At 40.4% G+C, this 14,790-nt stretch overlaps 1 protein-coding gene across 1 annotated transcript in view; it reads right to left on the bottom strand.

Moving 5' to 3' along the window:
- Positions 1–223: 223 nt before the first annotated feature.
- efna4 (ephrin A4) overlaps positions 224–14,790 on the bottom strand; it is a 33,372-nt gene continuing 18,805 nt past the window's right edge. Inside the window, exons 2-5 of the mRNA XM_079344278.1 lie at positions 13,348–13,646; positions 9,406–9,474; positions 3,071–3,097; positions 224–2,124 (exon numbers count right to left, since the gene is read on the bottom strand). Of these exons, the coding sequence (XP_079200404.1) occupies positions 2,039–2,124; positions 3,071–3,097; positions 9,406–9,474; positions 13,348–13,646 (481 nt within the window). The 3' untranslated portion in view covers positions 224–2,038. The remainder of the gene's footprint in view (positions 2,125–3,070; positions 3,098–9,405; positions 9,475–13,347; positions 13,647–14,790) is intronic.

Genomic DNA, 14,790 nt, shown 5'->3' with positions numbered 1-14,790 from the left:
AAACTGTGCTCAATATCCCAGCAGGTCACTCACATTATACTGGCCTCTTACACCGCAAGGTCATTGTAAGTCCCTCAAGTGTCCTTATCTTTATGCTCCCGTGTATTGTAGCGCATGTGTGTGTACTGCAAATATAGTCGTGTGTGTGTGACATCACTGAGACATGCGGTTTACCCAAGATATCAATAAAGTAAAGAGTTTAATAAGAATTGACTTGACACATTTAAAGGGGATCATATTTATTTTGTCGACTCGCCGTGTAAAAAAAAAAAAAGGCTCAGATTGCAGTTGGCTCTTCACAGAAGAAGCGACATTCTTCACGAAAATGTGAAAGCAGAAAACACACATACGTAAAGAAATGAAAAACAAAAAGCTAGATGCACGGGTCTATATAATTCTACAACATTAATATTCTTTCACAAATATTCAAACTGGTTTTTTTTCCACACTGATTTACAGAAACAACAATAAAAAAAAGACAGCGTGATTAGTGTGTTTTTTAGCACAGCATGTTGTTCAGAAAAAAATCATATTAAGTGCTCACAATGTAGTTTTTAATGAAGTTAATTTTGTGCTTTGGAGTTAAAGATTTTCACAAAAATATTTAAAGAGATAATCATGTATTTCTTTTATATAATCTTGTTATAATGTCAATGAAAAAATAGACAAATTTTATTTTGTAAATCTGGAAAATAATCAATATATATTTTCATTTAATTTAATTAATAATTAATTCATCTTGCGTTGCTTCTTGAAAAAAAATTATCTGGGAATAATAAAATTAATTCTACCCGTCATTCATTTGACATGTGTAACTACATTGCAGCAAAGCGTACTGTAAATAAAACAAAAAAAAAAACATGACTACAGAAAGTAAACCAAAGTTTGTGCAGCAAGAAACTCTTTTAACAGACTGTTTTTCACTTTCATTTCAGAGATGACTTCTTACTAAAACATTTAATCATGTAATTAACAGATTTCATTTTGCACAATTTACCAGATGAATGATCTTGCATTAAAAAAAGAAGAAGAAAAAAACTAAACAGAAGAAAACACAACAACAATAAAAAATAAACAAACAGCTTGTGTGCTTTTCGACACATCTGTTGTTTTTTCAGCATCCGCCACTTAACCTCCTCAGTGGTCCACAGCATGTACAGTGGGGCGAGACAAGCTCCTGCTCTGTGCTTTAGTCTGAAGCAGAGTGAGACAGGAGAGGGAAGGCAGAACAACAGGGGATCCACACACACAGTCAAAGGTCCATACAGTTACCACACAGCACCAGAATCTAGTGTCCAGTTTACAACCCAGTCCAATACCAGTTCAACCAGTTCAATCCCAGTAGGGGGCGCAGCATCCCTGCTGGACTTTTCCAGAATGTTCAAATGTTTCCTCCCAAATGCCAAAATCTTAAAACTAACAAAAGGCTAAGTTTAACACTTTAATTTTTAAGAGATTGTTTTTTAAACAAAGTAATAAATGTATGTTACAAAAAAGAGACTGAACCCAACCCTGAGCCAATCATTACAGCAGCATGTGATATTTGGCCACTTTAAAAACATGAGGCTGGTGTTTAAAAGAAGAAAATATGAAAATAAAAGAAATGTAAAATGATGAAAAGAGGGAGAGAAATTTGTCCTGATAGGATCTTTGTTCTGTTCTTCTGACATCAGACTCAGATATGAGTCTCGTGAATAGCTCCACCTCATGTGTAATATGCATCTCTACTACTTGCACAACATTTGGGAGAGGAAAATAACAAGGAATGAATCACTGTGATTAGACATGTTTGTCCCTGAGTATCCATGGTCCAGGTCTGGTTAAAAAAAAACAAACAAACACCTGATTCTTGGAGGAATTTAACTGGAAAAGACATCCACAGGGTGATGATGATGTCTGTCATCAGCTATAGCTTTGCATTGATCGCTTCATGCCAGTCACTATCTGAGCGTAGATTGCATCATGTAGTCTGAGTAGTGTCTCCCAATCAGAGGGAGGACAGGGGTGAGGTCAGCAGTGGTGAGGAAGGTCCAGATCATCAGGTGATCAGCAGGAGGAGGAAGAAGAGGAGTAGTGGAGGAGAAGCCGTCGTCAGTGAGCAGGCGCTTCTCGAAGGTTTGGTTTCTGAACAAGAGAGAGGAAACTGTGAATGAAATGTTGTGTATCAGATACACTAAAGCATGTTCACAATCTTGAAACTTTTTGATCCAGGCCACTTTTTATGTAATTTTGGATCTGCGCTTTAAAAAAAAATAAATATCCGAAAGCTGCAGCTCAAAGTCGCCATTTTCTAAGCAGTAGATGTCTGTCCACCTGAGTCTGGTTCTGTTTAGTTTCTGCCTCTAGTACATTTTTTTCTGCTCTATTTTGACACCATTATTCACTTATGGTGCTTTAAGTTGAGTCCATGTCCTCTGATGAGATATCAATCTTGTTGTCATTTTAGGCTCAAAACATCACTTGCCAATAAATCCTTGACACGGGAGCTTCTTGGTGTGTGGATCTCGTTTGCTTCTTTTTACCTAGTTGTGGTTTCGGATCCAGCATCCATTTAGGGATGAGATTTTTATTCTTTAAGGCTATATAAATGAAAATGTCATTGATTGAATGGAATCTTTAGAGTTGTTCAAGGTTTTCAGAGGACGTAGCTGTAGTAGAACTTTACATGCAAAACGTAAATTCCTGCAGGGATTTAAAAACACTCCAAAATCTTGCAGAAAAACTTTCCATGAAAGTTTTTTTTTTCCCCAATGTAGCACTCTGTCCATAAGCATTATTCATTCAACAATTTTCTCTGGCTAATTAGTTTAATTTCATTCAAGATTCAATAAACTTCGTCTAGTGACAGAACATACCTTTTGCTGAGGCTCAGTAACAAAACCTAAACATAAGACTTCATGTGTTCGCTCATCTCTCATTTTCATGTTTTTGGGCCACAAACCTGCTTTTGTGAGCAACATTTGAACTTTTCCTTTACACAGACAAAAAAAGGATGCTGCATATGATTCTGTATATACTTAAGGCAAAATGTTGCCTTAGAAAAAATTGGGTTTATATTGCTTCATCTCACCTTGTATTTGTTTTGAACCCTCCGATGCTGCAAAAAAAAAAAAAAAAAAAAAGAGAGAAGAAAGCAGACTTAGATAAAGTTGAGGCAAAGAAACAAGTTGCTGATTAGTCATTTCTGCATGCTTAACTTTCTCATAAGGCTGCTGCTCTGTGGAACAAAAGAAGCCAGAAACAGACAAATGACCAGGGGGAGGTATTAACCATTACTCAAAGCCTAACGCCATGAAAAATGAGTACTGACTGGCTGTGCAACCCTAAATATGTCCCCTATGCAAATTCTCTTAAAGGTCGGTGAAAAAAAAGAGCTTGAGAAGCACAGCAACAGGAAAAGATAGTGTTATGGAAATTAGGAGGGGTAAGAATGATCGAGATTATACAGAGGCGATACAGGAAATGAAAAAGAAGGGGAAAAACACGGGAGAAAATTCAAAACGACAGAGCGAAACCAAGAAGTGGACAGAAGATGAAAGGAACGGCAGCGGAGACTCGAGTGAGAAAGTTTGGCGGAAAGAAAAAGAAGGTTGGATGGATTGAAACAAGGTCAGACAGAGAGAAACAGGGAGGGAAAGAGAAAGAGACGGAATAGGGGGGTGTTTGTGTCTGGGCGTCACTTTCTCAGCAGGGGGCGGACTAAAAGGAAATAATGGAGGGAAGGATGGAGGGACTGCAGGATGGAGGGATAGGGGAGGGGGTGATGAGATGTGGAAAAGGTAGCGAAGCTTTTAAGTGGAAACGGCTAAAACCCCTCAGAAACAACAAGGTACGTTTGTACCTGTTATTAAACCAGTTTAGGGCCTTGAACCCACCCTGACACAACCCCACAGGCTCCCGCACACACGTACACAAGCGTGCACACATCAAGACAAAGTGTGTGTGTTGTTTGCGGGAAAACTAGCAGCTATCCACATCCCGCAGTGATTGACTGAGATTACGGGAGAGGAAATGGGACACTCTGTGCTCATCTGTTGCAGACTCACACAGCAGAGGGGGAAAGGATTTATTAAATAAAGGCTTAGTGTGAAACACAGTGTTTGCCTGTAAGATCCATCTTGTACCTACAGGTCCTGCGCTGCAACATGTCGCCCTGACAGACAGACTAAATTACTCCCAGGATATGTACAACTAACGACCATCGAGGGGTTAACGAAGCATTAAATAGCATGCTGGGCCCAGGCCTCTCTCTGAGCGGCTGTGCACGCCTGTGTGAGTCTGTGAGGATGTTACCGTCATTGTTTGGGGGCAAAGAAATCAAAGCAAACAGAAAAATAATCGTACTATTGTTTGGAAATAGGTTCCACATATGTGCACAAAAGAGCAGGAAACGTCACGCTGTGTTTATTAGCAAAAGAGTTTCTCAATTGAAACAAGTTGTGTTTATGTTATCAGCCCACATTTAGGACCATTTTTATGACCAAAGAATATTTTCTAATAATCTGCCGTCCTTTTGAAGCCAGAAAAAAATTATAAAAAATGAGAATAGGTATATGATGTTTTCAATTCAGCCTTTTAACTTAATTAACATAAACAATAACATGATTTAATCATAATAAAAAAAGGATATTTGAATTAATTTCAGGTTGTATCACTTTTGTATCGTATTCACATTTATTCTTTAATTAAATTTTTGCATGTTCAGGACATTTTAGGGGCTGCAAACATCCTCATGAAAATAACTTCCTGATAACATTATTACAAAAAAAATTTGAATCAGAATTCTTTTCTTTTTGGTCGACGATAAACACTTTAATTAACAGTATCAAAAAGTATTTCTGTAACACGACGCGGCACTAGGAAACTTAAATGTGCTCTCGTTGAATACCTTGTGTTTACCCGACTGTGTGTGATTTGTGTGTTTTGATCTGCTTTTAAAAAGCCATTAAAGAAAAAAAAACAAAACTGAACATTGAGGTCACCAGATTGAGGCAGCATCATAATTTTTGGTCATGGTGAGCTCCGCCACAAAATGGCGTCGATGGTGGTGTGACTGTAAAAATAAAATAAATAAAAAATGCAATTCCGTCGTCTCTGCATTGCAGCCAGACACATGCAGCATGTGTGACTGCACATGCACAACCATGGCTAAATGTGTGTGTGTGTGTGTGTGTGTGTGTGTGCTTGTGCCAGCGTATGTGTGTGTGCGTCTCCAGTCGGAAGAACGCCCCACTGCAGAGACTGACACTGTTCCACCATCCCACCTCTCCACTCATGCCGCCATTTTAAACAAGCAGGAGCTAACGCTAAACAAACCTTGAGTATTAGCGTTCAAATAAAAATTAAACAGAATTTGCGCACAACAAAAAGCTATCATAAAATATTTGACGTAAGCGGTTAAAGACAGATTCGTAGTGTTTCGTTTGGGATCGGGTACTCAAACCAAACACTACGAATCGCTTAGTTTTGGAAAGCAAAATGTGTGTGTGCCTGTTTTTGAGTTCTCTCCTTGTGTGTCTCGAGTTCAGAGGGTACAAAGGTATTTAGGAGAGGGTGGGGTGGGGTGGGGTGGGGTAGAGAGCAGCGATGTAAGAACCCCCCCCCCCAAAAAAAAGAAAAGAAAGAAAATCGCAGAAAAAAAGAAAAAAAGAAACTGGGGAAATGTTGAAGCTCTGCAAACTGAAATGAATGCAATGGACTGCTCACAGCAGGAGAACGACAGAAAGGAGGGAAGGGAGACGAAGAGAGGAAAAGAATCAATTAGAGAGAGAGAGAGAGAGAGAGTGAAGTTGGTCTGTAATGGTTTCTCACAGTGGGACGGCTGCAAAAGAGAAATGGCGAGGAGGCAGAGCAACAAGGAGAACGAGAGAGATAAACACAACAGGAGGAGTTTTTAGGGAGAAGTTGCAGCCACGAAAACAAAACAAAAAAGAAAGGTAAGTATGGAGAGAGAGAGAGGCGACGCGAGACGGTGGAAGATGCACAGAGGGCTGCAGACAGGGCGTCGGAGATTTCATGTGACACCCGTCTATTGATGCCAATTCAGAGTCTTGTTTTCTGATGCAACACCTTTCCACTAAGCTTTATCTCTGGCATGGATCTCGACAGTGGTATGTTCAAATACACATCAAATCACAATGGAAAAAAAAGGAGAACCAGAACCCAGAAAACCAAAACAGTCTTTACTATGATCCAAGTTACAACCAGGATGCAGAAACATGCAAAGTCGGAGCAAAAGATACACAAACAAGACGACATCAGGAGCTTCCTGTGCAGATGAGTCGGTCCTGCCTGGTTTTATTGTGTTCTTGTGTTAAATTAAGGCGATGAACACACATTTTCCCACCCTGGAGAGGAGACTGTGGGACTGGCTGGTTGTGGCTGACCTTGGAGCAATGACAGCGTACCTGACGGACCCTTTCACTGTCACAGACCAGTGTGACAAAAGGTGTGTGTGTGTGTGTGTGTGTGCCGGTAATTAATTTCAAAGACTACAACAGGGCATCCCCTCATGGAGCAACCTTTAATCACATGGGCTTCTTCTGTGGGGGAAAAAAAAAAAAACTTGGGGTGGGAGGTATATGTTTCGAAGTTGAGACATGAGAGGAGATGCAGCTGAAGGACAAGAGAGGCTGCCATCACCTACGGCCACACGCACCAACTCATAGACACTGACCCTGCTGCCATGCTACCTGTCAGATAAAAGGCAACCTGAGCAGGAAGGAACTAAAGAGTATGTGAGGTGTTACCACAGGGAACAACACAACAGCAGCTGTGGTAAACCGCCACTAATAGACAGAAAGACAGAGAGAGAGAGAGAGAGAGAGAGAGAGAGAGAGAGAGAGAGAGAGAGAGAGAGAAAGAGAGAGACAGAGACAGAGAGAGAAAGAGAGAGAGACAGAGAGGAAGACCCTCCAACTCTCCTTCATCTCCTCCCTCACCTCATCCATCTCATTCCCTCACTTCTCTCTACGGCCTTGTGTATCCTCATCTCAACGCACTCGCTGCACAGCATGCGCAAGACAGAGATGGAGCGGAAAAACAGGAGAGAGGTGAATAAACCGTATTGTAGATATGCAGATGCAACGAAGGAGACAGAAATGACACAGGAAAGGTGGAGGAGTCAGGGGGAGGAGGAAAAGTGCGAGTAGTGCTGTGGATGGCACCTAGATTAGTCTTGCTCCAGTAGCGAAAGATCATAAAAAATGAGGAAGGGAGGAGAGAGCTGAGGAGACAGAGAGAAGGGGAGGATTAGTGCCACTTCAAGAATGACAGAAGACTAAAAAAGGAAGAGAGAAAAAACAGTAGTGGGGTTTGGTTGGGGGGAAAAGACATGGACAGGGAGATCCTCAAATTTAGTCGGGATTAGTTTTGGTTAAAGAACAGGATGAGAGGGAGATTTAAAAAAGACAAGAAAAGGGGCCAGTAGATCGAAAGATGTGTGCTTTTGTAGGTAGAAGCGTTGCTTATGTGAGCTAATGGGCTTTAATTGTAAAGATAAGTGTGTGCATGTCTACAGTCTAAAATCGTCCAGGTGATTTTAGATATTCTGATCATCTCTGGATTCGATGGGCTGATCAGGGAATTCTGTCGGAAGGTCAAGATGACATTTGCATTTCTTCACTGAGCAACTATCTGCGGTTTTTCTAATTAATGACAGCAGGATAATTAACATATAAAAAAAGCCATCAGCCTTCACTGTGGTAATAGTGCAGCAAATTAGTCTCCGTCTCGGGCCGGAACAGCGATGGCATTTAGGAATTCATTTGAGACGGATGGGGCACTTTTTGGTTTCATTTAAAAAAATATGTTTTCTCTCCACTTTATACTATAAATTGAAACAAGGCAGCTATGACGGGAGGTGTTTGTTAGAAGACATGAAGGAATTTGATGAATGGGTCTCACACACATCCTCACAACCAGTTTTTCTGCGTCTGTTCGTTCAGCCTGGGATGGCATGACGAGCCCCCCTGCAGACAGCACTGGGATGGGAACTGGGACAGACGTCTCAGACACGCACATGAGGTCACACGAACACACACTTGTATAAATGCAACCTCCAGAAAGGTCCATAGACTCATGCACAAACGCACAAAAACATGCAGTGCGAAAAGAAACAGACAAAAACGGTCAAAGATGGAGAAAGGCGCGCACACACACACGCACACACACACGCACACACGCAAACACTAACAACTGTACAGGGATTCCCACAGTGAGTGGGCAACATTCCCAACCGGAATGGGCAGCTCACTGGACTGGAAGACTAACATTACTCCAGGCGCACTCTGGATTAGATCAACGCTGGGAATTTCACAGTGGGACAGGGAGATGGAGAGTGGGAGAATGAGAGAATGAGGGAGACAAGGAGGTTATAAAATGAGAATAGAGAATTGAGAGAGGGGTGAAGGAAGGCAAGAGATGTACTTTAGAGGAAACTTTTCCTTTGAAAAACCTAAAACCATTTGACCATACTCATATAGAGGCCTTTTCCTCTGTTGGAAAGGGATGAAAGCTCAAATAACGTACTATTGTAAAACTGACATTTTCCAGCTTCTTATTGGTTTAGATTGAGCCCATTGTCAACAATACCCCTATTAAAGATGGGTGAAGAGAACCGAGTCATATTACAAGACAATACAACACAATGGATAACCAGTTAGCAAGGGTAAAACACGTACAACCACCATACTGTAGACAGTGCTAGCGTTAGCTTGGAAGTGGCAAAAGTTATTTTGGTAGTTTTACAGAATACATGAGGAAAGGGACATATTCTGAGCTAACATTATTTTAGCTTAAAACACATGACAAGTTAACATACTGTACTTAATAGTTTAGGTAATGTTAGCTAACACAATGAATTCTGGGAAGTGCTTGACTGCTAGCATTAGCTGATGAACAAAGGTAGCCCAGTGCTTAACAAATATGTTGTTGTCTTTTAAAATATGGACACAATTCACCTCAAGTTCCCAGTATAAATGTCTTTTTGTGATGCTACTTTAACTAGGAGGGCAGAAATGATTACCACTTTCAGGAGCACTTCATTTGCACATCTTACAAACTGGTCTTGAAAGCAGCAAGACCAATGTCAGGCTTTTTTTTTTTTTTTGGAGCTATGCGTGCTTATGTTAGAGGAAATTGGCTAGTTAATCTCAAGGCTTTAGATAATGCAACCATGGAGATGATAACATTAGTTTCATTGAGAAAAGTAAAAGGTTAATGCAGTGAGTAGTTCAAAAAGAAGAGAAGAAAACAGAGGGAATAATAGGGAGGATGAAAGCAGCCTAAACATCATGCTACATGGCCTTGATAGTAGACATGAGAGAGGCAGAGAGAGGAGTTTCTCAGTGTGAAAAAGAAGGGAAGCATGAAAGGAAGAACAGATGAAAAGATGAGTGTACTCACTAGGCTCGCAGCACACAGTGACACGTAACTTCATACATGGCAGGGGAGGGCCTTCATCTGTGGGCAGAGCTGGAAAGAACAAAAAGAGAAAGGTTTAAAAATGCTGCATTATGCCAACTTGTCAAATAAAAGAGAAATGTGTATCGACTGAATGAAATCTTCCATCTAATCTACTTTTTGAGGACTCTCCAGTTACTTCTGAAGAACTTTCATGACAAGGACAGCGGTTGTTTTCTCGTTCTATCACCTCATTGCCTCATGCAATACATGAGCGTAACGAATTACATCATATCCCTGTGTCACAGGCACTGATATATCACACTTATCTGCACAACTAAATAAAAACAATAAAACACAAAATGGAGATTGTAGCCATAAACGTCTGCAGTTGCTCTGATATCAATACTGATCACAGCTCACATGGGAAAACAGGCAAACATCAGCTTTATTACCTGTCACTGCAGTATTGCTTTAATAAAACAAATCTGCCCAGAAACAGTAGTTTAAAGGCTTTATATTAGAGTTATTCACAAACAGCTGCTTACTCAACAGGGGCCCTCCACTCAAGCTGAGTACATGATCGCAGACGGTCTGTCTCACTTTGTATCTCAAATTTCATCTGAACAGAAGAGAATACAGCGCCAGGGTGTTGTGATAAGGCACTATCTATGAGAGGGCTCATCGCAGAAGGACAAAACATTAGAAAATAAGGAAAATGTCTTCAATGTTTGGATATGTCAGATTTGGAGATACAGAAGAATAAATAAACACAAAGTAACTTAGAGGTGTTTGCACCAAAACATGAAATTCACGAGCAAATGTAGAAACTCCACAAATCACACAAAGTAACCAACATATCAAATCTTACCCAAGGTCGGCTCACTGACTTTTTTGGAGCTTGGATGACAGAAAATCAAAACTAAATTCTGACTTTATTTATTATTATTATTTTTTTTTTATAAAAACCTTTTCGGATGTTTGGCCTTCGCAAAACAGAATTGGGATTTCCCTGTGGTCAAATATTAGAAATATAGGTGACATCATGGCCCAATTCAATCCAATATGATGCTGCAACTTGAAACTCCAGTGATCTTACACAGACACTTTTCAGTGATGTACCAGACTTATTTTGTGCAATATTTGTTTTTATCGACAACATTTTCATATCCAAAGTCTTGAGAAAATATTTGCTAAAAGTAATGATTAAAAATGAAAAAAAAAAACAAAACACACTACAATATTATATTATTATATATATATATATTTTATATATATTTTATTTGGAGGAATGCTGTGAATTTAGACCCCTAGCCAATTCCAAAAGAAAATACAACAATGGAAATGTAAACTGGTACTACAAATAGACATCTGTTTGGCAGTTGTCGTGCTATCGCTATTTTCCCATCTTAAGACATAACATTGTTATCCTATAATTCCTGTATATTCAGGATTGCTTTTCGTTTTTTTTTTTTTTTTAGTGGTTCTCTGAATGCCCTGTATCTGTTATAAACTTGGTTTTCTTGGGTTTCATTAACTTGTGGCAGGATCTTTTTGTATTGTCAAGCAGTAAGGATGGCTCACAAATTTCCATGATGAAAATTTGATAAGAAAATTTGATGAAAATTACTGAGTTGAGCGCTTATGGTCATCATGGAAACAACGCCATGTTTCCCTGTAAAAATCAGCTGACTGTCAGAGGAAGTGAAGGTGTTTCCTGTTTGTGGGGATCCACACATGGAGCAGCAGTGGGGCAGAGACCAGGCCACAGTGTGCTGTCAGCATCATAGTCTGTGGGAGCCACAGAGAGGAGCTGAACAAACTAATGCCATTAGTGTTTCTAATACTATTGTACTGTTCTAATGCCATTATTCTCTCTCTAGTGCTGCGGGTCCATTCACTGCACAGATCCCAGGGCCAGACATTTAGACCAACTTTATGCCTTATCTTTGATGTGGACAAAACACACACAATCACTCTGCTCCCGATGTGGCTCCACCAAGAGGGGGGAACCCATTGTTGCTTTTCTCTGGACGGGCCTGAGCAGCCACAATAGCCCAGTGTGTGTTTGTGTGTGTACATAAATACATGTGTGTTAGCGTGTGTGTAAAAACCACTCTCTCATGCCCTCACAATACTCCATTGTCCCTCGAACTGAAACAGTAATTTATGTAAAGATTCTTTCTTTCCCTTCGTCTCATCCATCCCTTTTGTTGCTCTGCCTTTTCTTTCAATAGATTCCTCTCATCAACCCCCCTTCCCCTCTTCCTGTACTGTCAGACTGTGTCCATCTTTTGCTCTTTCTCTCTCTCCGTCACTCCTCCACGCTTCTCTACCTCCGTCTGCCCCTCCCCTTGCCTTCTTTTCTTTCCCTCCTTGCTGTTGCTTATTGATCTTCATTTCTTCCTCCTACAATTTGTGGCTCCTTCGCTCTCTCTCTTTGTTGTAACCCTTTCATAACGTGCTTTCCCTTGACTCTTTCATTCGCTGCCTTGTTTCACGTTGCCCCGTCTTGAGTTGTAAAAAAAGAAGTAAACTGATTTAACAGGGGCTAAGCTATCTTCTGTCTCTGCCCCTCCATTTTCTTCTTGCACAAGATAGAAGTAAATAAGAGATGTAAAAAGAGCACAGGAGAGTGGAATGATAATAAAACAACCTACAGATTTCATAAAAACATGCAATTATTGTCATTAGCTGGAACTTATAGAAAATGTTAAATCTATAAGCAGCAGTTTGCCAACACGTGACGATTCATAAAAATATAATGCCTGAAGCTGCTCTCAACTTTTCTTCCCTTAAAAATTTAGAGCAAGCTGGACACATCTTCCTCCAGCATAGCTGTCCACACACATTGTGAGCTCCTGTGAGGAGTTTTGACCCAGTTATAAAACACTGAACATCATTTAGATGTCTCTTTTTGAGCTACAAAAGTAAATTAGACTAATTCGGATCAACATTTTTTTTTTTTTTTTAAGTTTATTTTAATGCTTGAAACTCATTGGGTATATGCCAGACAAAGCGATTAAACAGCATGTTAGAAACAAACAGAATACTTTACAATTTCAAGGGCAAATATTCTTGATAAGGAACTATTTGTCAGTTTATGTAAAACAGGATGAAAGCGAAAAGATAAGAGCTATTATTATATTTTCTATTTTGTGGCACCTTTGACTTTATTCACTTAAAATAATAATTTTCTGCCAATTAAAAAAACATTATTGATTTTTTTTTCTCCATTTTTGATTAGAAACGAAACGACACAAAGTCTATCTGAGATTGACTTCATCAATAATAAATCCTTATAATTTCAATCAACTGGGTTATTACTGTTTAACTCCTTTGGTCAGGGGTTACCAAAGGAGAGGATTTTCAGCTCCTCAAGAAAAAAAGTTGCTTTATTCTTGTTATTTTAGAGTCAAGAGAACATCTTTAGGAATTTGATCACTGGTTTGACAAAACCAACTATTGGAACGTGTCATGTTTGGAACAACCAAACTTGACTTCCTTTTTTGTAAGTAATTTAAAAAAAAAATTAAAAAAAAAAAGGAATTAAAATTGTCCTACATACATAGTAAGACACTCTCACAACTCAGTCCACTAATGTTTTGGTGAAGGAGGCCAGGCAGTGTACTGAAGGAGGAGGATTCTAGCAAAATTATGACTCTTTCTGTGTTTTTTTGGGGGTTTTTTTGCCTTTACTAGACAGGACAGCTTAAGACAGACAGGAAATGTTGGGAGGAGAGAGAGGGGAATGACGTGCAGCAAAGGGTCCAGGTTTGATTCCGACCCACGGCCGCTGCGATGAGGACTTTAGCCTCCATTCATGGGGCGCGCAACATAACCACTAGGCTATTGGCACCCATCCGCTTTTGGGTTATTATCACTTCATATTACTACTTTATAACTATGACTGCACACACAGACATGCACACATCCTGTACTCACAGCTGTAGTAGTAGTGTCGCCCTGGTAGAAACTCAAACCCCAGTGAAAAGGGCGTGAACCTTTGTATCTTCTCCGAGAAGCGAACTGGTCCAAACGGAGCGTAAGGGGTGTTACACTCCCAACGCTTGATGGCCCGTCTGGTCTCCACACAGCCCTGAAAGGACGCCTCTGCAACCAGGTAGAGGGCCAATGTCTCTGGCTCCCCGTTGCCAACAGTCCCCATGTTTGAGTAGTATGGACAGTAAATGTCCAGGTAGTCATTCAGATTCACCTGGACGGACAGATCTCCTGCTGTTAACCTGGAAGGAAAACAACAATTACATTAATATTTGACGTAACGATTACACAAAGTGATGCATGACTAAAGGGGATAGGGAGGTGGTGATTAATCCGAGATAGAGAGAGAAAGATGACAGATGACAGGTTTCCCATAATTCCTTTGTGCCTGGAGGAATGCGGATGGTTACAGCAGATGGATAGATCATCAATATTATACAAAATAATTACACAGGGTTGCAAATCAAAGGTTTTCAGGGTTTAAAATGTTTATACAAAAATAAGATAAAACAACCCATTTTTAATACAGTACAACTATTCGTCATACGCTAATTAAGACCACTCGGGGGGGGGGGTAAAATAAACTCGACTCCCTCTGTTTTTCACTATCCCTCTGCACACTACAGATACACTGGCATGAGCTGGCTTGTGCAGACGTGCATGCACAACCGCGTCTCCAGTCAAGGTTGACCGGCTTTAGGCATACCAACAACTCTGGACAAGACAGCATCATTAGAACAGAAGACTTGCATAATGCATGCTCCTCCAGACTGCGAATCCTGACTTCCTGTCAGCAGCTGGATAAAGAGTTAGCCATGAACAAGCCAATATGGAGGAAGAAAAGACAAGAGGAGGATGTAAGAGAGAGTCGGATCATACGACTTTGTATGATTTATAACGGAGTGATAGGATGAAGCAGATGGAAATAAATGATGGGAGAAATGTGTGACAAATGGAGGGAAGGAGTGAGAGTGATGGAGTGACATTAGCGGGCATCGAAGTGGAGGATAGAAGAAGACTGATGAAAAGTATGGGTATTGAGACAGGCTAGAGCAGACAGGTGGAACCTAAAAAAAAAAATTAATAAGAAAGCAGAAGGAAAAGTTGTGTGAACAGGTGGAAAAAGTGGAGTAAAGACTAAAGAAGTAAAGCGTTTTAATTAGTGACCCAAGAGGGTCTAAGTGCAGACATATGGAGAGGAGGAAGAGAACAACGGAGTGGAAGAAAGAAAGGAGACAGACTCTAATTGGTCTCTTCTTCACGTGGAGCATAGGAGGGGGAAAAGAAAAAAACAACGATGAGCAGAATGTGGCTCGGCGAGAAGGTTCAAGTCCATCAGTGGGAGTCTTTATAGAGGGGTGACAGAGCGGAGGAGGGAGGAAGAAG

The sequence above is a fragment of the Symphodus melops genome (genome assembly GCF_947650265.1).
Source record: "Symphodus melops genome assembly, chromosome: 5".
Taxonomy (NCBI): domain Eukaryota; kingdom Metazoa; phylum Chordata; class Actinopteri; order Labriformes; family Labridae; genus Symphodus; species Symphodus melops.
Note: the sequence above shows the minus strand (reverse complement) of the source record. Positions and strands in the feature narration are given on the sequence as shown.